This window comes from Gouania willdenowi, chromosome 18, assembly GCF_900634775.1.
Source record: "Gouania willdenowi chromosome 18, fGouWil2.1, whole genome shotgun sequence".
Classification (NCBI taxonomy): Eukaryota; Metazoa; Chordata; class Actinopteri; order Blenniiformes; family Gobiesocidae; genus Gouania; species Gouania willdenowi.
This window is the reverse complement of record NC_041061.1, coordinates 20,516,962-20,542,048: the sequence shown is the minus strand read 5'-3', so window position 1 is coordinate 20,542,048 and position 25,087 is coordinate 20,516,962. Positions and strand designations below refer to the sequence as shown.

Here is a 25,087-nt window from a genome sequence, read left to right as displayed (position 1 = left end):
ATGCAGTGACGCAGTGTCTGACGCAATAAAACAACGTGCAGTGGCGCGGTGAAAAGGACAATAATTCATTTGTTGTGGGTTTATCCACTTTAATTCACTTTCATTTTTTTTTGTTTATTTTAAATGCGTGTTTTGTTTTATTTGAAGGGCTAATATAAATTAAAAACTTTTTTTGAAAAGCAAAGGCTACTGGAATATAAAAAAAAATGTCAGAATTTTCAATATACATTTACTTTCTTTAAAAAAAACACGTCTAAAAATGTATTCTAGGCTATTTATGCACTATTAAAAAAAATAGTTAAAAACTGCAACTGCATTCAATATTCGATATTCAGTATTCGGCCAAGAATTTTTATTTTATTCGGCTTTGGCTTTGGCCACAAATTTTCATTTTGGTGCATCCCTAATATATTTAGTCCCTTACTTAACCCTAAATCCTAACCAATCCCTTTTAGCGCCACATTATATTCGTACACTGTTTTCCATCTGAAGCATATTTTTGTTAGAATAGAATAGAATAGTCTTTTATTGTCACGGTACTTGGTGGTACAGTGGAATTTGAGAGATGCTCGCATAGAGCTACAGTACACCACAAAGCATAGAATTAAAAGACAGGAGCGAAAACAACAACAAGGCATTGAATATGTACAAAGATGATAAAAAACGAACGTACGGCATAAAAAATTTAAAACGAGACATCGGTGAGTACTTTACAGAATAAGTTACAGTTTAAAGTGCTGTAGTGTTTAGTGCTAAAGCGTGTGTGTATGTGTGTGTGTGTGGGGGGGGGGGGGGGGTTATGGGAGATTGTTCCTGAAAGAGTGTGTGTGTGTGTGTATCCATGGGTGTTTGCAGTCCGTATGGCCCAGGGGAAGAAGCTGTTTGTCAGTCTGCATGTGTGGGATTTTGTTGACCTGTAGCGTCTTCCAGAGGGCAGCAGGTCGAACAGGGGGTGAGCAGGGTGTAAGGGGTCTCCTGTGATGGCCTTGGTTTCTCCTGAGGCAGCAGGATGTGGCGATGTTTTCTAGGCTGGGCAGAGGGCAGCCGATGATTTTTTGGGCAGTGTTAATGACCCTCTGCACCGCCTTCCTGTCCTTGACTGTTGAGCCAGCGTACCACACACCCAGACAGTATGTCAGCACGCTCTCCACAGAGGAGTGATAAAAGGCCAACAGCAGCTTCGTGTCCAGATGGTTCTTCCTGAGGACACGCAGGAAGTGTAGCCGTTGCTGAGCCTTCTTGACTAGGGCCCTGATGTTCTCAGTCCAGGAGTGGTCAGCAGAGATGTGGGTGCCCAGAAACCTGAAGGTGGTGACAGTCTCCACCTGTTCTCCATTTATGAGGAGGGGGGTGTGGTCCTGTCTGATCTTCCTGAAGTCCATGATCAGTTCTTTTGTTTTCTGGATATTCAGGGTCAGGTTGTTTGCTGAGCACCAGCGTGATAGTTCCTCTACCTCGGCCCTGTACGCTGTCTCATCCTCGCCTCGGATGAGTCCCACCACAGTGGTGTCGTCCGCATATTTAATAATGCGGTTGGTTGGGTGAGTTGAAGAGCAGTCATAGGTGTACAGGGCGTACAGTAGAGGGCTCAAGACGCAGCCTTGCGGGGAACCAGTGCTGAGTGTGATGGTGGAGGAGTGGTGGGGGCCGAGTCTGACAGACTGTGGGCGGCTCGTCAGAAAGTTTTTAATCCAGTTGCAGGTGGGGAGAGGTATATGTAATTTCAACAGTTTGGTGATTAGGATGTCCGGAATGATTGTGTTGAACGCTGAGCTGTAGTCCACGAAAAGCATCCTCACATAGCTCTTCTTGTTCTCCAGATGACTCAGCGCTGTGTGAAGTGTGATGGCGATGGCGTCCTCTGTGGATCGGTTTGCCCTGTAGGCAAACTGGTGTGGGGCAGGGAAGAGGAGCAGAGAGAGGTGGTCTGATTGTCCAAGATGGGGGAGGGGGGTCGCCTTATATGCATGCTTTATATTTGAGTAAACATGATCCAGTGTGTTTTCTCCCCTGGTTGCACACTTGACGTGCTGGTAAAATTTGGGGAGAACAGCCTTGATATGTGCTTGATTAAAATCCCCAGCGATGATGTGAACCCCGTCCGGGTGAGCCCTCTGTTGTTTAGAGACCATGATCTGAAGCTGGCCGAGTGCCGTGCTAACGTTAGCGTCGGGAGGTATGTAGACAGCAGCTACAATGGCTACCGTTAGCTCCCGTGGCAGATAGAACGGTCGGCACTGGACAGACATGGCCTCTATGTCCGGTGAGCAGTGAGTGTGTATCACTCTGCTGTCCGAGCACCAGTCCTTGAGCACAAAAACACAGAGTCCTCCTCCCCTGCTCTTACCGGAGGCTTCGGTCCGGTCGTGGCGGTGGAGAGTGCGGCCTGCTAGCTGCACTGTAGCGTCGGGGATATGCGGGCGCAATCAGCAGACAACACTCACGGATGTAGCAGTTGTAGGCGATCTGTGATTGCAGCTCATCCATCTTATTTGCAATGGATCTGGCGTTTGTCAGGAAGATGGATGGAAGCGGAGGTCGATGCGGTCGGCTCCTGAGCTGAGCTAGCAGGCCTGCCCGGCGTCCGCGTTTCTGCTTCCTCTCTCTGCGCCGCCTCCGGCGCCTGCCGTGCCCGACGACAATCCACGGGGTGCCCGGCGGTCTTGCTATCTCCGATGGAATGTTGTGTGTCCGTGAGAAGATGCTTGAAATATCCGTTTTTGCCTGAAAACCGATGTCTATCAAGTCTTTACGGCTGTAGATTCGGTTGCTGTGACATGGGTATGTCATGATACAAGGACATAGAAAGGACATAAACATACAAAAGGTGCAAAAGTAGCGGGGAGCCTCGGGCCGCTGCGACTGTGCGCGCCGCCAACTAACTCAGTTCAAATGAGAATTAAAAAAAAAAAATGTTTGAAGCAGCACAAAAAGAATAAGCAAGAGGTTTTTCTCTTTAGTTAAATCAGGTTTTGACCCACAAGTTGAGAAACCCTAAATCTGAATCCTTTACTGTGGATTATCAAGGTAACAAAGGAGTAAATGTATAAAAACATGTGCCAAAACCTTTTTTTTTTAAAGGAGACATGTCACGCTTTTAAATCCTTCCTTTGTACATATAAATCATACAGTTGTGGTCTATATAAAGCGTAACTGCAATGCTTGGGTCTGAATTACTCATTATTATAGCTCCACAGGCCCCTTTTCTACCCCTTTTACTGATGTGCTTCTGAGAGCAACTCGTTTTGGTCTCTTTAAATGCAAATGAGACACTTAATACCCCGCCCCCTCTCCAGGTTGCAGAGGTGACACTCGGTTCAACTCCACCCTGTTCGGCAATTTTTGTAGTTTGATAGAAGAGATACGGCTATGTAGCGGCGCAGAAACTTTTTATTCAGAGGTTATTTACAAAATGTCAACAACAGAAGACTTGTCCATCCAGCTTTACATGTTTGAGCCAGAGTCGGACCTGGCGGAGCGAGATGAAAATGATGATGAACCTACAGAACAACGTCTTCACATGGATGTTAACAAGTGAGCTAACACAAGCGCCGAGCTAACACTAGCGCCAAGCTAACGTCACGAAATGCATTTTAATACAGTCTTTTCGGAGACAATAACGGCAAAATGAAATGACTAATGAAAACTTTAGACTTAAATTAAATCATGTAGACCATATCATCAAGGATCTAAAACGAGCACACAGCGCTAACATATGAACGGTGCAACTGCTAATGCTAACAAAACAATGACAGGGACGTCTTATCATACTTTTTAGCGTTAATTACAGCTTACCGAAGTGCTCTGTTCGTCGTCTCCAAAGATAGAAGGAATTGAACCCTCAATCAGACAAAGCCTTTCGGCAAATCCTTCTTTATACTGGCGGAGGTTGCAGAAGCAGTCATCCTTGAAGTGCTTCGCGCACACAAAAATGACCTTACCCACAGATGTGGGTACATTTCTGTGAAAAATAAAACTCAACCAGGCACTTTGAAAAGGTTCTGATGCTGGGAGACGGTGTAATGAAGCGTGTGGGTTACTACATCCAACAACCAAACATTTTGACTTATCCTCTCGTAACTTCTGCATCCTTGAGCTTGGACTACAAAATAAAAGCGAGAAATAAAAATGGCAGATTGCTCGAAGTGTTGGGCCTGGAGTCGACGTTATTGTTCAAAAAACGTAATAGAGAATAGAAAAATCGAAACCGATTGAAAAATATGACCAAAACAGAATATAAAGGAGCACCTGAAGAGACTAATTTGAACTTTTCTGTGCTTCTAAACAATCTAAATATACAACAAAATGCATTTAAGGACTAAAAAAGTGGATTTAGCCTGATATGTCCCCTTTAAGGAAAAACAAAAGTCATGCACATGTTATTTTGTTGTTGCTGTTTTTTTAATGTGATATGTAATTGTGATATGTTATTAGATGGTGAATCGTTTTCTGTTAAGTTTACAAATAAAAAAAGATCAATGAGCTAATTTGGAGTGCGTCTTTTTCATTGGTGTGAAATTCTAACACTTGAACTTTGTGGTTAAACTGCAGTAATATGTGTAAAGCAATCAAGATCATAAATCAAATGCTAACCCGTATTAATATGCGTCATTGCAGAATTAGAAAGAGCAGAACAGCTTTCTAAATGCTCAAGCAAGTGGCATCACAAAGCACTGAGGGCTGTTAGGGAGAGATAGTCCTCCTTGAGCTGTCTACGCTTCACTGAAGCCTCCTCCTCTCCGCAGAGATGAGTGAAGTGTCGCGTGGAAGGAAAACTCAGCCCATCTGGCAAATGATAACATCAGGCTGAAAGCAAATCAATTACTGCAAAGCACAGGATGCCATTCGAAGAAATGTGAAAGGATGAGAGTCTCGAGACATATGGGCTGGAAATGCTTTAAGGCAGAGGGTTGACGGTGTGTTGCAGGAGTCCAAAAATAATTTAGATTACGAGCACTTTGACCTTTAGATAACTGTAGATTTACAGGCTCTCTGTGTAAAAAGCATGAAGAGAAAATTTTAAAGCAAAATATTCTATAGAGCGTAGACGGCCATGTTGTGTTCCTGAAAGAAACATAGCTTAGAGCATTTTCTACATGGCTGATCTTAATCATCTCTTTTAGTAGCAAAAGTTGCACAGAAGATTGCTTCTTTTTTCTCTGAGTGTTTTGTCTTTATCAAAGGCCAGTTTACAGCCTCTACAGTGGATATGGGCAACTGGTGGCCCCCAGGCCACATGTGGACCTCGATTAGACTTTTTTGCGAACTTTAGAACTGTGGTGGAAAAAGTTAATTTGACACGACAGAAAAAAAATAATAAAGGATGCATAAATTGAAACTTCAGAGTCAGTATATCCTCTCTGAGTCACTATAACCCCTCGGATTCAGTATATCGCCTCGGAATCAGAATAACCTCTCAGAGTCAGTATAACCCCTCCTACTCAGTATAACCTCTGAAAGTCAATATAACCCCTCAAGGTCAGTGTAACCCCTCAGAGTCAGTATAACCCCTCGGAGTCGCTATATCCTCTTGGAGTCACTATAATCCCTCGGATTCAGTATATCCCCTCGGAATCAGAATAACCTCTCAGAGTCAGTATAACCCCTCCTACTCAGTATAACCTCTGAAAGTCAATATAACCCCTCGGAATCAGTATAACCCCTCAGAGTCAGTATAACCCCTCCTACTCAGTATAACCTCTGAAAGTCAATATAACCCCTCAAGGTCAGTGTAACCCCTCAGAGTCAGTATAACCCCTCGGAGTCGCTATATCCTCTTGGAGTCACTATAATCCCTCGGATTCAGTATATCCCCTCGGAATCAGAATAACCTCTCAGAGTCAGTGTAACCCCTCCTACTCAGTATAACCTCTGAAAGTCAATATAACCCCTCGGAATCAGTATAACCCCTCAGAGTCGCTATAACCCCTCGGAGTCGCTATAACCCCTCGGAGTCGCTATAACCCCTCGGAGTCAGTATATCCCCTCGGAGTCAGCATATCCCCTCGGAATAAGAATAACCTCTCAGAGTCAGTGTAACTCCTCCTACTCAGTATAACCTCTGAAAGTCAGTATAACCCCTCGGAGTCAGTATAACCCCTCAGAGTCAGTAGAACCCCTCGTAGTCACTGTAACCCCTCGGAGTCGCTATAACCCCTCGGAGTCAGTATATCCCCTCGGAGTCAGCATATCCCCTCGGAATAAGAATAACCTCTCAGAGTCAGTGTAACTCCTCCTACTCAGTATAACCTCTGAAAGTCAGTATAACCCCTCGGAGTCAGTATAACCCCTCAGAGTCAGTAGAACCCCTCGTAGTCACTGTAACCCCTCGGAGTCACTATAACCCCTCGGAGTCACTATAACCCCTCAGAGTCAGTGTAACCCCTCGGAGTCAGCATATCCCCTCGGAATCAGAATAACCTCTCAGAGTCAGTGTAACCCCTCCTACTCAGTATAACCCCTCAGAGTCAGTATAACCCCTCGGAGTCACTCTAACCCCTCGGAGTCACTGTAACCCCTCGTAGTCACTATATCCCCTACTGTATATCTTTTCTGTACACGTGACAATAAACAAATAGGAAATTTTCAAATTATTTGTTAATTAATCAATACTGTTAAAGTTAAGAAAAGGGCAGAAGCGTCCGTAGTATTGTTATCGGACAAAAATCTATTCTATAATAATAAAGTATATACAATAATGAGGGTGCTATACATCCTCACTGATTACAATGTCAGAATAATGCACAAAATGACTCTAAACGCACACAAAAACACACAAAATGACAGACAAAACCAAGCTCATTGTTCTCTCCTGTAATAAGGCTCAGCTTACCAACCAATTAAAAATAGTTTCCCCTCCAAACGTTCCAACCTGTCTAGTTTTCCACTTGAACAAAGACTCCTCCAGCATTTCCAAACCAGTGTGCGTCAGATTGCAACAGACCCACCTGTGCCACTCTGATGAAATGGGAAATGACGGCGGCCCTCTGCGGAGCTGTGGGTTTGCTGAGCACCATCAGCTGAATCCACTGAGAGACGCTGTTAAAGAGCGTGATGAAGCGCTCCAGGATGGGGTTGTCCACCGTGCAGCCGTGCATCACAAAGCTGTGGTAGTCCTGGAACTGAGCGGACACGAGGACACATTATCTGAGTATTAATACAGAAAATAAAAAGTTTTTGTTGTCGTTGTGTGTATTTTAGCTGTTGTTTTGTATGTTTCTGTCCTTATTTGTTGTTTTGTGTATATTTGTTGTTGTTTTGGGAGCTTTTCTGTCATTTTTGTTGTCATTTGATATATTATAGTTATTTGTGTGTTTTTTTGAGTAATTTTTGCGTATTTTTGTTGTTTCGTATAGTTTCCTGTCATTCTGTATAGATTTGTTGTTTTATGTGTTATGAGTTATGTTGTGTGTTTCTGAGTCCTTTGTGTAATTCCGTTGTTTTGTATATTTTATTTTTTATGTCTTCATTGTGTATTATTCTGCCATTTTGAATGCTTTTTAGAGTCATTTTGTGTATTTTTGGTACTTCTTTTTGTCATTTTGTGTGTTTTTGGAGTAATCTTGCTCATTAACTTTGGGGCTGCACAAAATGAGACCGAGGGCTACATGTGGCCCCCTGGCCAGCGGTTGCCTATGCTGCGATATGGTAAAATAAATAATAGTATAACAAGTATGATGCAGCCTCCATATATAAGTTTCTTCCTTTGTACGTCAGAATGTTAAGCACTATTAAATAAATAATGTAATTTGTATCTTGCACATCAGGTTAGTAGCTCAGAAGATCCAAGTTGTAAAATATTGGGAATAAATCCAGAGGCTGACAAAATTTCCAGGTCAAATCCAAGAGAATACTATCTCCCTTTGATTGTTTTTCTGTATTTTTGATCAATGTTTTTGATGTTTGAGAGAACTACAACAACAATTGTTGGAAAGACTTCCCATAAAACACCAACAAATGTGTTTTCAATAACTTAAGTCAAAGTAGAATTCAGTGAGTACTGCACATTTAATGAGTAGGGTTGATTCTAGTATCTCTCTTTGCTATGTTTTACCATCGCTAATGAAAAATACTTAGTAACAATGTATTTTAATATGCAAAAAGCCAGTCATGGAGATGCTAATTTTCAATCATAAACCATAATAAAAAAGTGTAGGCCTCATAGATCAATAAATGAAAGATATTTTGCTCGGAAAAAAAGTTTGAAAAAGCCACTCAAAAATATGGTTTTGATCTTCACTCTAAACACTCATTGATTCTCTTATTTTCAGAAGCGTTTTCCACATTGCATTATGGGATGTGGAGTCCCGTAGAGGGATGCATAAAGGTGTTTTTACTTCATTCTTCCTATGCTTTTTTATTTTTCTTTGCTAGAGATGGAGAACAGTAAGTTAATTGACACTATTTTTGTCCGAGTTTGTTCCCAGTATTCCCCGTGATATCCCCTCACTACACGAGACATTCAATTCCAGGTTCAGATCTCATCTGCTATGGTTTTGCCTCAACTTTCAGTCCATGAAAACACCAGAAATGTGTTGGGAAGTCACTTTGGCAGAGTTTTTGGGGGGCAAACACAAGAAATCACAGTGAGAATATAGTAAAAACACTTCTATGCATCCGTCTACGGGACTCCACATCCCACAATGCACTACGCAAAAACCTTTCGAACAACATCAATAAACGGATTGGTAACAGTAGAGATCAAAACAACCTTTCAGACAGCAATTTCAACCTTTTTACATGTTTTTTTGAGCAAAGTATCTTGATTTATTGATCTGTGAGGCCGACAACATGGTGTCATTTCATGTCATTTCAACACATTTTAAAGGAGACATATCATTGTTTTAAATCCTTTTTACATATAAATCATACAGTTGTGGTATATATAAAGCGGAACTGCAATGCTTAGGTCTGAATTCCTCATTATAATAGCTCCACAGGCCCCTTTTCTACCCCTTTTTCTGATGTGCTTCTAAGAGCAACTCGTTTTGGTCTCTTTAAATGCAAATGAGACACTTAATACCCCGCCCCCTCTCCAGGTTGCAGAGGTGACACTCGGTTCAACTCCACCCTGTTCGGCCATTTTTGTAGTTTGATAGAAGAGATACGATTATGAAGCGGTGCAGAAACTTTTTATTCAGAGGTTATTTATAAAATGTCAACAACAGAAGACTTGTCCATCCAGCCTTACATGTTCGAGCCAGAGTCGGACCCGGCGGAGCGAGATGGAAAATGATGATGAACCTGCAGAACAACGTCTTCATATGGATGTTAACAAGTGAGCTAACACAAGCGCCGAGCTAACACTAGCGCCAAGCTAACGTCACGAAATGCATTTTGCACAAAAATGACCTTACCCACAGATGTGGGTACATTTCTGTGAAAAATAAAACTCAACCAGGCACTTTGAAAAGGTTCTGATGCTGGGAGACGGTGTAATGAAGCGTGTGGGTTACTACATCCAACAACCAAACATTTTGACTTATCCTCTCGTAACTTTGGCATCTTTGAGCTTGGACTACAAAATAAAAGCGAGAAATAAAAATGGCGGATTGCTCGAAGTGTTGGGCCTGGAGTCGATGTCTTAATTTGGCAGTTCCGCTGCAAATACTGTGACGTCATTGTTCAAAAAACGTAATAGAGAAGAGAAAAATTGAAACAAATTGATAAATATGACCAAAACAGAATATAAAGATATCAACGGAGCACCTGAAGAGACTAATTTGAACTTTTCTGTACTTCTAAACACTCTAAATATACAACAAAATGCATTTAAGGGCTAAAAAAGTGGATTTGGCATGATATGTCCCCTTTAAGGATATCCCACACACTTCGGTCTCAAAAAAACTCAGAAATTTTTACCAATTGTTTTTTTTAATAATTCAATAGGCACACTGTACGTTTTTAGTTTGATCAGATTAATACTTTTTGAGATATGAAGGATTTAGTGACCGGATTGTGTGTTGATTTTCATGCGTCCTTACATTTTCAGCGTCCAATATCTCAAAAATGTCCCAATATCCCAAAACTGCATCTATTTTAATTTATAGTATAAAAGTTACTCTTTCTTGGGATATAAAATATTTTTTTATTTATTTTCGATCCCAACTTTGGGTTATTTCACCACTTTAACACTCCATGAGGTCATTGTATCTTGCCTCTAACAAATATGATTACTACATTTTCAGGATTACTACAAGTTCCTGTATCTTCATCAACATGTTCCACTGTTTATTGATAGGTTCAAACTGACCAGAATCTTGCAGAAGGACTTGTACTCAAGGAAGGTCAGGTGTTCAGCAAGTTCGCAGGAATCAAGGTGATCAAACAGCAGGGACATTTTCCTTTTTTTGGACATAGACGGGACCCTCTGAGTCACCTGTCGCTTCCATTTATACGACGGCCTGAGAAAGAGCAGAAGAGGGGTCGCTTTCACTCCATAAACGTAAAAAAGCGAGTGAGTCACGTGCAGTCCACAGTCATAAAATACAACAATCCATCAAAACGTGATTTTTATAGATTTATAAAGTACCATGTTTCTGTGAATAATTAACTGGCGCAAAGCCAGCTTGAGGAATTGATCGAGAAAAGCAGCACCGAAGTGCATTTTATTAGATATTCAGAAAGTCCGTGACCCCTACGGATCAGAGCTCAGCAAACGCTGAACGACTGGCAATAAAAAGAGCCTGCTGACATAAACAGTCAGAGAGAGAGAGCAGCACTCAGCCGCCCTGTCAACAACACACTGCACTACCATTCACTCACACACTGTCGAGGTCAATGAGCTGACTCTGCCGCTGGTTGCCCTCAGTTGTCAAAAGGTCTTTGTAGTCTTTTATTTGGTTCACAAGCTCCGGGTCCAGATTGAACTCTGCAGGAAACTCAGATATCCAGTACCTCAAGGGCAAAAGGAGAGAGTAAACAAGGAGAAAAACTGATGTGGTGGCATGGAGCTGCAGGTTGAACTTACACATTTGCATTTAAACAGATATATGTTGACCTTTTAAGCTGTTGTTGATGAAAACACACAAATCCTTTTTTTTCCTGGAATAAAATTAGAATTTCTGTCTAACCATTTTTTTAAAATGTATGAAGCTGTGTTATTATTTTGAATTATTCATTTATGAAACAACCTTAGCTGGATCAAAACTGGATTTGAAATTATTTTAGTTATTATCAATATGTGTTGACTATATAGCAGTGTTTTTCAGCCCCATGTGGGGTCACCTAAAAAAATCTAGTAATTCATAAAAAACAATATAATTATTGATTTTTAAAAATATATATATATTCAAAATCAAACAATCTGTATTCTGCACTTTCATTTTGTCAAATATAACTCTAGTTTTAATTTTATTTAAAATGTGGTAAAAAAAAACTAAAACAAAAAATGAAATCTAGAGGGGAAATTATTGATATCAAAGTGTATTCACGATCTAAAAAAAGTTGAGAACGGCTGGACTATTGCAAAACCTTCCATGGACTGATATTACGCTCCCTGCGGAATATGTTAAACATTTAAAAAAATCAATTAAGAAAAAAAAAAAAGAAACTTGTTTAATACTTGACAAGGTGGCATATTCTTGTTCGGCGCTCTGCGGTACATCCTTCCTCTTGAGATCTGATCAGTGTGTCAAAGTACAACCGTGAGAAACACACTTTCCCATCACAGCTACATTGAGTAAAACAAGACTTTTACCAACTTGTCAAGCACATGACTAAATGCTACTAGCTTTAAGGTCATGTTTAATCACACAATAGTAAATTAATCTGGACTAGACAATAAAGGTCAGGAAGCCAGGGACATATTTGATGACTCTTACATAAAGGATACTTATCCACGAGCTTCTTGGCCATGTCTGTTGATGGAATGTACCAAGGGTGCATCATTAGAAACATGCGAACCAAAGTTGTGTCGTTTAAGGCGCCCTTTTCATCTGGAAAATGAAAATGGCATGTATTTAATTACAATGTTCTTATCTTTCACAAATTTTTTCAATACGAAAGTAACAATAATAAAATGACCAACCAAAAGCTTGGAGGCATGCCTCTATCAGTCCGTCCACAGTGGCCGACTGCTCCGATAAAATAGACTCCATTGTTTCCTTCTTCTTGTGCTTTTAACCCTTAATTTCCTTTCTTTAGCCTGGAACGTGGTGCCTCCAACTAAACAAAACAGAGGATAGAAATACAGAGAATCAGACAAGTTTACAGCAAGCAAAGGATGTTCCAAACAACACATCTGCAGCATCGGGATGAGATTGATTAGATTCAGATCGATTTTTTATTTAACTTGCTTTGAAAAGGTAGAAAACTCTGCAAATGTTGACATGGTTTGTTGAGTCAAACAACGAGCATTAGTAGGGCACTATTCACTTTTGTTCATAACGAATACAAACCAAATGTGCAGTGCTCCCAAGAAAAAGCTCAAAGACCGTGATAGCATGAGACACATTTTTCTTGCTTTGTGTCTTAAATAAAAACCAACAAACACCATCAGCAAGAAACAATAATATCTACCCAGATGGCACGCATACGTCTCGCCGATGTCAGCCTCAGATCGTGCATCGGCATTCTACTCCTAATGCGTCATTTGGTGTGTTTTCCCCCAAATCGGTGATACCACTTATAAAATTGTAGAATTGTAAAATGTCACTTCCATGAAGCTGTTTTTGTGCTGGGGCTCTTTTGGCTATGCTGCTGAAAATACATTTATGATCATGAACTGTGTCTCTTTATTTTGTCCAAACATAATAAGCTATTTAGTGGTAGTATATTGTTTTTTTTGTTTGTTGTTGTTGTGATATTGCCATATTCCTATCAGATTTAAGTAAATACTCAACTATGGATATGGAGATATTTATACTAATTGAATGATCCAAGCTACATAAAGGTTAATATAAGCTGTAGAGAGGCCGCACTGAGCATCTGTAATCCATCGTCCACCATCGGCCAAACACCGATGCCTCCGCGTCGTCTGCCCAATGAGCAAACGCTCTCCATAATACGTCTCGCCAATGCAACTTCATTAATCGTCCATATGTGCTATCCAAACCTGAGGGAAATGCACTTTAATATTTACCCTGGCTATGATGGAGTAGTTACACATATACACATCATTAAAGGAAACGCTATGCTAGTTACTAAAGATCAGCAGTATTATCAGCCGGTATTATCCATAATATCATCTGTTTTTCCGCAGATATTGAAAAGGTTATAGTGCTACCCACTAGAGGAAAAGAATATTGTTGACCTTTTCGATACAAGTCATTTTCTGTCATAACCGAAAGTCGCGTAACGTATTCCCAGACGTGGTCGGGTCGTCTAAAAAATAGCTTGTTAGGCTCTAATCCGGGAGCTAAAGCAATGTCTTTAAGTGTTTTTAGTTGGTAGACAGTGGTTATGACGCATTTCAGTCATTTTTTTGGCAATAATATAGATCGTTGTTAGCTGTTTCGTGCATCTTTAACTAGCTCATCGCTAACCGGTAAGCTAATGCTAACTACATAACTATATGAAACAAATGTTATGTGTGTAACATTTGTTGCACAGTATTGAAAGGTTATTTTATTCTGCATTGTTAGTTTCACTGTAAACATCATTAAAGACTTGTTTGTTATGGAGTTCTCACCAAAATGAAAATTCTTGGCCAAAACTGAAAACAAAAAATGAAACACCGAAATAATTTTCAATGCAAATGATTAGTTCCATTGTATTTATGGCTCTGAATGTGTACTAACCACTAAAATGAAAACATTGCAATTGTCTAAATTGAAAATAATGCTTCAAATAATAAATCAAGCACTGACATTCCAACAATGCACAATATAAAACAAAAAAAATAAAATGTTTAACTTGTCTCCACTCATACATTAAATGATGTTGTACAGGCCTATAAATGACCGATCTGCTGGAAGAGAGTCAAATTAAATATGTTCTCTCATTAAAACACAAAGTGCATGTAATTCACAGAGCGTGTGCGTCTCTGTATGCTCCGTGTGCTTTTATTGCGGCATGCATCATTTCTCGTGCGTGCTGGTTTAATTCCATTCAAGTAATGATTATAACGCAGACCAAGTCCCGTGATGTAGTAAAGAGCATCTCCGTGAAACGTGCGCTGACGGACTGAAATCAGATTCTGCTGCTGATGTGCAGCCTTGCATCAGACTGCCATGTGGTCCGTGTTGAACGAGGACGACACGTAGCTACAGCGTTGACGTGATACAAACGGAAAACGCACTTGCGTGCTATGTCAACTCTGCTCAGAAAACGCGTTGGTGCTCAGATGTGTTAAAAAACGGCCGCTCCGCGAGTCCGCGGTCAAGTTGGATTGTTTCCAGACAAGCACACACGCTGACTGCGGCGTTTGCGTTTCGGCCAAAAGCCGAAAATGCACTTTTTTGCCATTTTCGGTGGCTGGAATTTCGGTGCATCACTAGTTCTTACAACTGTTGTGTAGTCTGGGACAATATATCAAAATAGAATATAGCCTTTCTTCCATTACTGAACTTTGGGGTCTATGTATATATCAGTATTGGATAATATCGCAAAATTGAGGGCATTTTGTGTTATCGCCAAAAGGCTATTATTAAACGTATTTTTATTAATACACAGAAATACAGTAGAAATCTTGGCAGGATATTCATGATTCCATTTTGACTTTATGATACCGTTGTGTTGCAGATGAAGGGTGAGGGTAACGTTGAGGTGATGGTTACACCCAGCCAAATGACCACACTGATAGATGGATAATAGTTATACAGTGTTTCACTTGTGTCAGTGTGAAAGCATGTGATGAGTGTGTGAAACCGACTATTGTGCCTGATACAAGGAAGCCTTTCAAAGCTTTCTCTGTACTCCAAAGCGGTGGGTGGACACACTCAATTACAGCCTGTTTGTAGACACTCTTTGGGGGGAAATGAAGGAGGAGCCGCTTCATTATTACACATTGCAACCAGAGAGCGGATAAAAGCTACCATGATGATGAGGCGGCAGGATTAGAATGGTAAAGTAAACATACATTGGGTTGAGATAAGCCATAATTGTGTCATATAAGCTGTTGCTATTAACAGAGAATTGTTTCTGGCGTTGGGTGACGGTGACTTCATAGGAACTGACTTATGGTTGAAAAATGAACCTTTGCAATAAATCCAATTATCAAGTGACAGGTCAATCAACTATCATTAATTCGAGCTACAGACAAGTTTACCAGAGCATCTCTAACCAGCGACTGGACATTAAGGGTTAATAATGGTCATTTAAATGTGGCCTGGTTAGAGGAATCAACATCTCTTATGTAATTATGGATCCCTGCTGCTTCTACACTAGATTTGGTTGAATTTCATTTGAGGGGCCATCACTCTGGATGAGTCTGTTCTAAGTCCGTGCCAATAAATCTATCTCTGAGGCAAAATGGGCATCTGTTTTAGTTCTGCATTTTGCCTGCTCAGATCAGAACAGCTTGTCCTCTGAACAGAATGAGGACATACTTGGTCCACAGATGCAGGGGAGAGGCTAGGAGTGGGGGGTGGGTTTGGTTGTTTACAAGCTGTAGGAGTTGAAGAACAGAAAGAAAGACGAGAATGTTTCAGGAATGCTAGATTGCGCTTTTTAGGCTTCATTTCAACAAAAGGTTTAATTGGACAAAAATCAGCTGAAGTGCAAAACATTTAGTCAAAACTAAACGGACGAGTTACTTGATTATAAGTATTCTCTTTGATTTGTACTTTGTATAAAACCATCCAGTTAACTGGATGTTCTGAGGGGACAAATCTGGCTTACAGTTTGACTTGAGTGGTTTTGATTGTTACCTGTACCATAGCTAGCTTTTAAGTGTGTCCCACTGTGGAACGTGCTGGGCCCATTTGATGGTGAAGATGATAATTTAACTTAACCATTTCTTGGAAAAAACACTTTCTTCATCAACAACAGAGAGCTACTCTCACTGTGGTATTTCCAGTAACAGCTTTTCTGTTTCTTGCCCTTTTAGATATTCTGCTTATTTTCCCCACTGTTATATTATTTCTGAAATCATTTCTAAGCCTATGAAGTGGTATATTGATTGTTAAGTAGCCACACGCTGGGAAAAGGGCTTTGGTGTTATCCTTGGTTGCCTGGTGACAGCGACCCCCGGCCATCGATCCACGGATTAAGGGGTGGGATGGGCCTCAGCAGGGATAAGAGGAAGCTGACGAGTGCCTGGTCATTTCTAGCTGTGCATTGAAATGTTGTTGGTATATCAAAATGTAAAAAGTGAACCTGGCTCCTCACGTTTACACATATTTTCACCACTTATTCACACTTTCTTCTTTTCTTGACCAAAACCATGTTTTGTAAACGCTTTGTGAAGTTTAAGCTTGGTCAAGACTTAAAAAAACAAGATTAAAATGTCTCTAAAATAATAAATATTAGAAATAATAACAATGTTATTCCTAATTATAGTCAGTTTTACATAATATCAGATGTCATGTTGAATCATCTCCAAATATTTATTTCATAAACCTACATTTTAGATGAACAAACCGAGAAGGTTTTGCAGCTATGCTAACGTTAATGCTTGCTAAGTTTAGCTTTCCATACAATTGAAATAAACTAATCATTGCTATTGTTTTGTTTTTTTTTAATCTACACCAGCTCTGATGAGTAATAGGTCACAAACATACACTCATTTAATGATACCGGTGATGTCATTTCATGCTTTGATATTTGGCACATTTTGATGCTAGCATGTATCTTTATGCTAACGTAGTCTGAAGTTTAAACAGGTTTGATTGATATTTTCTCAGGTATCAGTCTCGAGGCAAACAACAGTGTTCTTTATCAATTCAAATTATGATGATAAAGCACACACAAAGAGAAACACAAATATATGGATGGTGGTATTTTAAGGTTTCTGGCACTATATTTATCTTCCTGTGCAGAATATAGAATATTATTCATTTGGATTGCTGAGTTGGTGTACACTACTATTTGTCACTGCCATTTGAAATTAGCATTAAATTAGCATTTTTAACACACTATGAAAGGACAGGTTGATGTTTATCAAAAAATACTTGTTAGCTGGTAAGTTTACTTAAAGGTAAGTCGGTATGCATTAATTTGCATTTTACAGTATATTCAGAGTTAGAGTGTAGGTTTAATCCAGAGCAGTTACAACTGAGTACACAGTCAGCCAGTAACCTTGATAACCTAATAATGTCCCTTGTCTCCATGACATTGATGGTGGTAAAATGAAGCCCATAAAGTCACTGGAAGATCTCGACACAGAATGTTTGACATTCATTACTGAAATTAAAGTTGTTAACTGCTATATCCCTGTGCTAACCTCTGAGCAGAACAAACAGTCAGACTTTATATTGAAAACAACTTTCATACAATGAACTTTAGGAAAAGGTGCTTTGCATGCAAAAATGACTTAAAGGTAGAGAAGGTAATTTCCTTCTGATACACTTCTTAAGTTTTTGGTTAAAATTGTCTTTATGTCCTGACAGAAATTAAGATCTTATGTGCTCTGAAAAAGGAACGAAGAAAATCCGTCATCTGTAACAGCTGTAAGCCTGTAAAAACTTCGACCAATGAAAAAAGACCCCTTGCGTACACTAGCCCACACTCAATGCGCGTCACTGGTCACAGAGTTTTTAGTCACATTTTATACTTTAAACTTCATGTTGAATACTGAAATCTCAGTTTTCAACTTCCAATTAACATTTGCACTATATTTTGACTAAATAGAAAGTTGCGGTACATGCTAAAAAATTTATTTCTCTCTCAGATGTGTAGTAAATGTTTTCAGTGAAATGGTCCCAAACTTTTGAGACTTTAGGTTGGTTCTTCTTCTGGTTGCGCAATTCTTCTACACAATATGAATAGTGAAGCGACACTGCGCCCAGCGGTTCATATATAGTACTGCAGCAGACATCAGAAATGTTTTATTGGCCAAGTACAGTTTTTAAGACAGCACATGGAATTTGAATTGGTAGTCGGTGCGTGAAACAAAAAACAAAGAAACAAGCCAACAATAATAATAATAATAATAATAATAATAATAATAATAATGATAAATGATGAGGGATAAATAAAGGATAAATAGAGATTAAAGGATAAATATGATAAATATAAATACAAATATAAATATAAAATGTATAAACTGAAGCAGAGAGCGTTGACGCAAATTTTTGGAGTCAACATTATCAATGATGTTACTAATCATTTTTGCATTATTCTATATGCTACACACATTGTGGTTGGCTCTAAACATTTAATTCTATTTTTTCTCTTGGCCCCCTTGGCAAAAATCTCAAACTCCGCCTATGGCTCATACACTTGTTTTGGTAAATAAAAAGTTGTTTTGATGTCCAAAAGTGAGTGGTAGAAGGCTGTGGAGTTGGTAGATTGGACATTTCACTAACTGAAGCTACTGTATATGACCTTAATCCAAACCCTAACTCTAACAAAGGCTGGGGTACGACCAAGTTTGGGTTTTATGAGGTTTTTTAGTCATCTGCTGATTGTAAAAACACTACTCTCTCATTTCACACACACCAGCGTAATCTCTTGCCAAACACTCCCGAGGTTGTTTCAGGAAGTTGTAACATGGGTGCCACAAGAAGGGACAGATATAGTTCTCCAGAGGGGCCGATAGAGCAGGCTAGTGGCAGGCTCTATTTAAGGACCGCAGGGTATTGCAAGCAGGAAGGGGAAGGTTTCCTTTTCCTTGGAAAAGCAGAATGCCACATCAGTGGGGGGGAACTGTCTGCAAACAGAGATTAACAGCTAGAGTTGCTTCTTAGGAGTGATGAAGGAGGGGGAAGGAATGAGGGAATGCAGATAAGGAGACAGGGAGGTAGGAAGACTGTACTACAGCTCAGTCAAACATGACAGATGCTGTTGGCGTGAGTAGCAAGAAGATATGAAAGTTTAGAAGTGATGAAAAACAAGGACATGTCTTCTAATAAGGAGAAACGTTCATGTTTGTGTTTCATAGTTTATCATCCAACAAACCGCAAATGTTAAGAAAAAGTGTAAATCTCTCAATCTTGCTGGGAAGCAGCTGTTGCCAAGATGGAATGTTTTATTATGTCACAAAACCCAAAAGAAGTCACGCATAACATTCCACATATGGCACCATCTCATATTGCACGACAGCTTATATTCTTCAAAGAAATGTTTCGAACGTATGAGGCAAATCATGTCTTGCATATATAATATATACATATGTCGTCTGTTCTCTGAGCATAACAATGTATCATTGTCTCAGATTGTTTTTGCAGCTTTGTTCAGTGACTTCCTGCTTGAGCTTCAGCTCTTTCAGCAGATGTGAAAGTTAGCCTAGTAACAAACACCGGAAGGGTGTGTTGGTATGTGTGTGGGAGCTACATGTGACCATCCCTTTTAAAGTTTTTTTTTTTTTTATCGTGTAATTTCAATTGCGACGTATACCATGTTTCAGATTAGATGTTTTTCCCTGCTCATTATCTATTTACCAATTCTACCACACACTGTCCTTTATCTCCCTGCTACATCTGACTTCATGGTCAAGCTCTTGACTTGTGATGACCGACGCATGAACTCTATATGGCATTATATGCAATAGAATAATCATGATAGAACTGTATTTAAAAGGTTTGTTCCTCATTGTGGCCACTGTAGTATATCAAACAGGCCGTATATGTATATATGTTAAGGTTTTGTTTATTCAGGCAAAGTTTTTCAGCAAATGTGCATCTCCTGACGTGTTTCGGCTGTCAACTGCCAGTCTCTCATATGAGATAACTCATAGGGATACATCAAAGCAATCACCTCTGAGGAAGACTGGCAGTTGAAACCAGTGATGTGCCATGAGCACTAGGGTAGGGTAGGCAGGGCGTTCCAAATAGAGACCACCAATGTCAACACCAATGACAATTTAATATGTTTCTGCTGGCAAGTGTAATTCAATTCAGTTAAATTCAACTTTATTTGTATTGCGCAATTTACAACAGTCATCTCATTTTGCTTATCAAAATAAAAAATTCATAATAAGAAACTAAAAATCCAACAAGAGCCACATGAACAAGCATTTAGCCATCTAACAAAATCAGCAATGTAAAACACCATTAAAGAAACATAAACAATTATTTAATATAGCCACCATACAAGATATATCTCATGACACAGCAGCACATCCGTAATTTGTGTTGGAAACACAGAAACACGGAGAAAATGGCAACAACAACAACTCGGAACAATCTCAGTGAGGCGCATCCACAAAGGAAAACCTTCCATTCACTGTAGAAAATACAAACAATTTTCTGACCTTACCTTTGCTGAAGGTCTGGTAACTCAGGTGTTGTCGTTTTTCCTCAAAAAAAGTTTATTTATCATCTCTAGTGCTGTCATCCTGCCTGTAGTGCAGCAGCGGTCATGTGATATCAATTCACTAATGCACTGTGAACTTACGTATAGCATTTAGCAATGCGCGGTTACGTCCAAAGTCGGCATACAGAGCTGCCTTTTTACGTAAATGGTTTTCATCTTGGGGAACAGACTGCGCATGCGCAAACACATAATAACATGCTATGGGAACAGATGCGGAGTAGCAACGTGCTTTTGGGAGGGGGTGTGGCCTCATCCTGCCTTACAGCGGTTAGGAAATAGCGATGTTTAGCGATTTGGGATATGAAAAGCACAAAATGCTGACACTTTCAAACTTATAGGTACTGCAGGCTATCGGAAATTGAAAAATAAATTATTTATAATTATATTATAATTAAAACAAATAATCAAAATATCAATTCACCCTTGGGTAGGCACTGCCTACCTTGCCTACCCTGACTGCACGTCACTGGTTGAAACATTTCAGGAGATAAAACATTTCCTGAAAAACCTTGACTGAATAAACAAAACCTTAACACTTATTTCAAAATAGAAGATAAAATGAACTTTTGACCAGGCAGGGTTTAACAGTAGGGTGTTCTCCAACGCTGCTGACAGGAATCACCCATCCTGTTGTTACATATTGTTCCACCACTGAGTGATCAAATTTAAAGAGACAGACAATACTATACTTGAATGCTTGTTCATTACAACTAGCTAGAAAATTAGTAACAACTTTTTTTTTTCTTTTTTTTTTGGAAAATGAGATAACCCTAAAGCATTTAGCTAGGAACACCGAAACACCTTTTGTTCAAAAAGGTTTGGCAAATGCATTTAAAATAGATTGTGACATCAATTAGAATGTTCATTGAATTTAAAGTTAGCTCAGTTTGCTTACCTACCATATGTTAACTAAGCTGTTTAATGTTTACTCATCTAATAAAAAACAAACAAAAAAATGAATTTATGTTAGCTTTACAATTTACATTGTTGTATTGCAGAGGCAAAAAATGAAGTTACAGTAGGTGTGTATACTGTATTTATATAAACATATTTATCAGTTTTAGTTGTTTCAAAGTTGATAATGACGCAAAAGTCGTGCTCATCAGTGTTTTAATATATGCTTAATAAATTGCAAAGTTTATGTCAAACAAGTAGAGAGTTGCCACTTCAATACATATTTTTACGGCTGTCCTGATCCGATATCTGATATCGGTCCGATATTAGCCTGAAAATGAATATCGGATATTGAATTCAAATGTCCGGATTTTCTGATTTTTTTTTTTTTAATCTATTTATTTTTATTCATTTCTAGAATACTGTAGATATTATGTTGAAGGTTAAAAATTATGTAACCAATTAGTTAATAACAAATGGGTCAGTTTTTCTCATACCTACTGTTGCTGACTGTTGTTCTCTGTTTGAGTAACATCACTTGATCAAGCCTTTTCTAACATTCCACTATACAAATAAGTAATTATTATTGTTTTTATTAAAGAAAAGAGAGTAGAGAAAAAAAAAGTATGTATGATTCATGCTGATATCGGATCAATATCGGTATCGGCCGATATGCAAGGCTGATACATCTATATCATATCGGAAATGGAAAAAGTTGTATCGGGACATCCCTAGATATTTATCCAATTTAAAATGATATTCTCAGCTATGTTATATACTAGGCAGGTATTGAAAAGCCCAGGCATGAGTGGTCGGAGAGAGGCTGCACAGCCACAGTAGTTGGACAGCGTTTATGATGAACTGAAAATGACGTCTTCACTTGTGATAAGTGGTAAGCGAAGATATAAAAGCATGTATTTTGGAGGACGCGTTTCAAGTGTTGCAATAGAGATTTCTAAAACAAATCAAGCTCGGTTTAAAAGACAAAATGGTCAGCTCCTTTTAGAACTGAACAAAGTGGAAGAAAAACTAGACTGTTTGTTGTTATTGTTCGCTTATACCCAGAGGTTTTTAGAAGCAAGTAAACAGGCGTAAAGAGTCCTTGGATTACTTAGCATTTAGCAAAGACAGCGCGTTATAGCTGGGTAAACAATGGGGTGTAGACAAACAGTGTTTTGTGAAAGTCCTGAACAACAAAAGCCTGAGGTTAAAAACATAATTGCCAGCAAATAAATCTATAAAAATGTTGTATTATTTTTGTTCACAAGATGATGAGTGAATTTGTGTTCCTACACGCTTAAATACTTGTCAAGTTCTCACAATTCAATAAATACACAAAATACCCTTTTTTATAATGCTATTCGTGAAATTAGTTCTCAATGTATCTAAGGAACATTTTTAAATCACATAACATAGTTTCCTGGTTATACGACTACATATGGAAACTTCAACTTGCCTCTTCAATTTCCAGAGTCTTTACCATTTATATGGCTAAATTCACATTTTGTTCAGCCGGAAAGTGGAAATGTATATAGTTTTTAGAAATTTTAGAAAAGCTGGTAGTTAGCATAAACAACGCTAATTAGCAAAAACAACTGCTAAGTTAGCTTGTATGCTAAGAACCAGAGTTGTGATCTGTAATAGCCCCTTGTTTTAGAAGTTTTGCTAACTGGTTGCTAGCTTAAATTAAGATTTCCATTATATCTTTCATTTCTCACAAATGATGACCCCCTCCCTCCTTGCTGCTCTCTTGCACAGCCTCCAAACTTCCCAAAGTCCCTCCCCCAGAGGAGCTAACAAGCTAACGTTAGCCCAACAGCAACATCACAGTAACATAACATGCTCTGTTAAAAAGCATATTACTGCAGCGCTTCTCTCTCTCAATGTGCACACACCTCTGCAGCAGCAACAACACGTGTTACTTACAGCTGCCCAAACAGAGGCTGCTGCGTGCACATGAACAACACATGCACTACAGAGTTCTAGTGTAACAATTACAAATCAAACATAATGTAAATCAAGCAACAGTAATTACATTTTAAGCAGAAAAGTCACCAATTCCATCTCCTCCAGACGATACACTGTAAAAAAGAAAATTGACAAATAAAGTGTCAGTCTTGGTCCCACCCCAGACATGAGATGACCGGAAATTATAAAAAGTATAGAAATCTATTCAGGAGCCACTAAAATTTGTGTTTTTCAACCTTGGAGTCACCTGAAATTTATGAAAAATTAAAATAGATTTTTGATAATGTTTTAATTATTATTCTTTTTTTTTAATTAAATTAAAACAACACAATCTTTAACAACTGTATTTCTATATAGGGATGTCCCGGTACAACTTTTTTCATTTCCGATATGATACCGATATTGCAGCCTTGCATATCGGCAGACACCAATATTGATCTGATCTCAGCATGAATTATACATCCTTTTTTTCTCTTTCTCTCTCTTTTTTAATAAAAATAATAATTATTACTTATTTTGTAGTGCGGAATGTTAGAAAAGCCTTGATCAAGTGATGTTACTCAAACAGAGAACAATAGTCAGCAACAGTAGGTATGAGAAAAAACTGACCCATTTATTATTAACCACATGGTTTCATAATTTTTTACCTTCAACATAATATCTACAGTATTCTACAATTGAATAAAATGAATAAAAAATGAATTGCGAAAAAAAAAAATTTGAATCTGATATTCATTTCCAGGCTAATATCGGACCGATATCGATATCGGATCGGGACACCCCTATTTCTATGCTTTCACATTGTGAAATATAAATCTATAAAATGTCTTTGGAATCGCCAGAAATTCGTGATATCAAAATGGGGCCATGATCCAAAAAAGGTTGGCAACCACTGCTCTAAATACTGTTTCTTTCCTCTTATTTGCAAAGTGAGATTCTTTAAGATTCTAGTTTGTTTCATCATTATGTTCTATAGTTGTTTTAAAACAGTTTTCTCAGCAAAATGTTGTAGACGGACAAAGGGGGTACTTGAATTTAGAAATAAGAGAAAGGGTGTACCACTGCTCTAAACAACAAAAACCACAAAACCAATAACAAAACAGAAATGCTTTGTTCCCAATTAATGAATATATATATATATATATATATATATATATATATATATACAGTATATAGAGCTGTCAAAGTGTTTCACTTCCCTTTTAAGGTTGTTTTTCAACCTTATTTCTAAGAACTGTCTTTGGTTCCTTCATACACTATCTGACTCTCTCACTTCTTCCTGCATGTCAGTGGTTATGCCCACTGAGATATGTGGTTATTTTTTTTTTCTGCAGCAGTCCTACTTTACTTTGCTTTATGAACACTGAAGGCTTCACATTCACTCACCTACCAAGTCCAATTCTCCTGCAGGCTTTCTAACAGAAACGGTTGAGTTCCTGTTTGTGCGTCTTTCTTTGCAACTCACATCCCCGAGCATCCTGTAAACCCTTCCATTTCCTGTGGTCGTTATGCAATGTTTTTAATGTGCATGTTGACAAAAACGCTAACACTATAAACAGGCTGTTATTTTATTACACGTTCCGAGTGCAGGCGCTGTAGACTGAAAGTGTGCTTTGACTAACAAATCCTTGCCTCCCATTATTTGTAGCTAATCATGAACCTGTATTAACCACCGTTGCTATAATTGGTAGCTTTATGTATGCACAGGTTGAGCTGCTTAATGAAAGCGTTTAACCGGAATGATTTATTGTCAGTCTCAGGTTGATTTATGGCTTACTCCTGTCTTTTCTCGGCATTCTCTTCCATCAGAATTCCTCTCGCTCCTTTTAATGTTCCAGTCATGCCTTTAAAGGTGGAGAGCGGCGAATGC

General features: G+C 38.9%; 2 protein-coding genes across 2 annotated transcripts in view; one reads left to right on the top strand and one right to left on the bottom strand.

Moving 5' to 3' along the window:
• Positions 1–25,087, bottom strand: part of LOC114480090 (RAS guanyl-releasing protein 2-like) — a 64,731-nt gene that overhangs the window by 28,453 nt on the left and 11,191 nt on the right. The window contains exons 2-7 of the mRNA XM_028473915.1: positions 12,029–12,165; positions 11,834–11,936; positions 11,564–11,620; positions 10,765–10,896; positions 10,253–10,403; positions 6,948–7,121 (exon numbers count right to left, since the gene is read on the bottom strand). Coding sequence (XP_028329716.1) covers positions 6,948–7,121; positions 10,253–10,403; positions 10,765–10,896; positions 11,564–11,620; positions 11,834–11,936; positions 12,029–12,098 — 687 coding nt within the window. The 5' untranslated portion in view covers positions 12,099–12,165. The remainder of the gene's footprint in view (positions 1–6,947; positions 7,122–10,252; positions 10,404–10,764; positions 10,897–11,563; positions 11,621–11,833; positions 11,937–12,028; positions 12,166–25,087) is intronic.
• The window catches only part of alpk1 (alpha-kinase 1), a 38,940-nt gene continuing 28,807 nt past the window's right edge, over positions 14,955–25,087 (top strand). The window contains exon 1 of the mRNA XM_028473912.1: positions 14,955–15,004. The gene's annotated coding sequence lies outside the window, so the exon portion shown is untranslated. The remainder of the gene's footprint in view (positions 15,005–25,087) is intronic.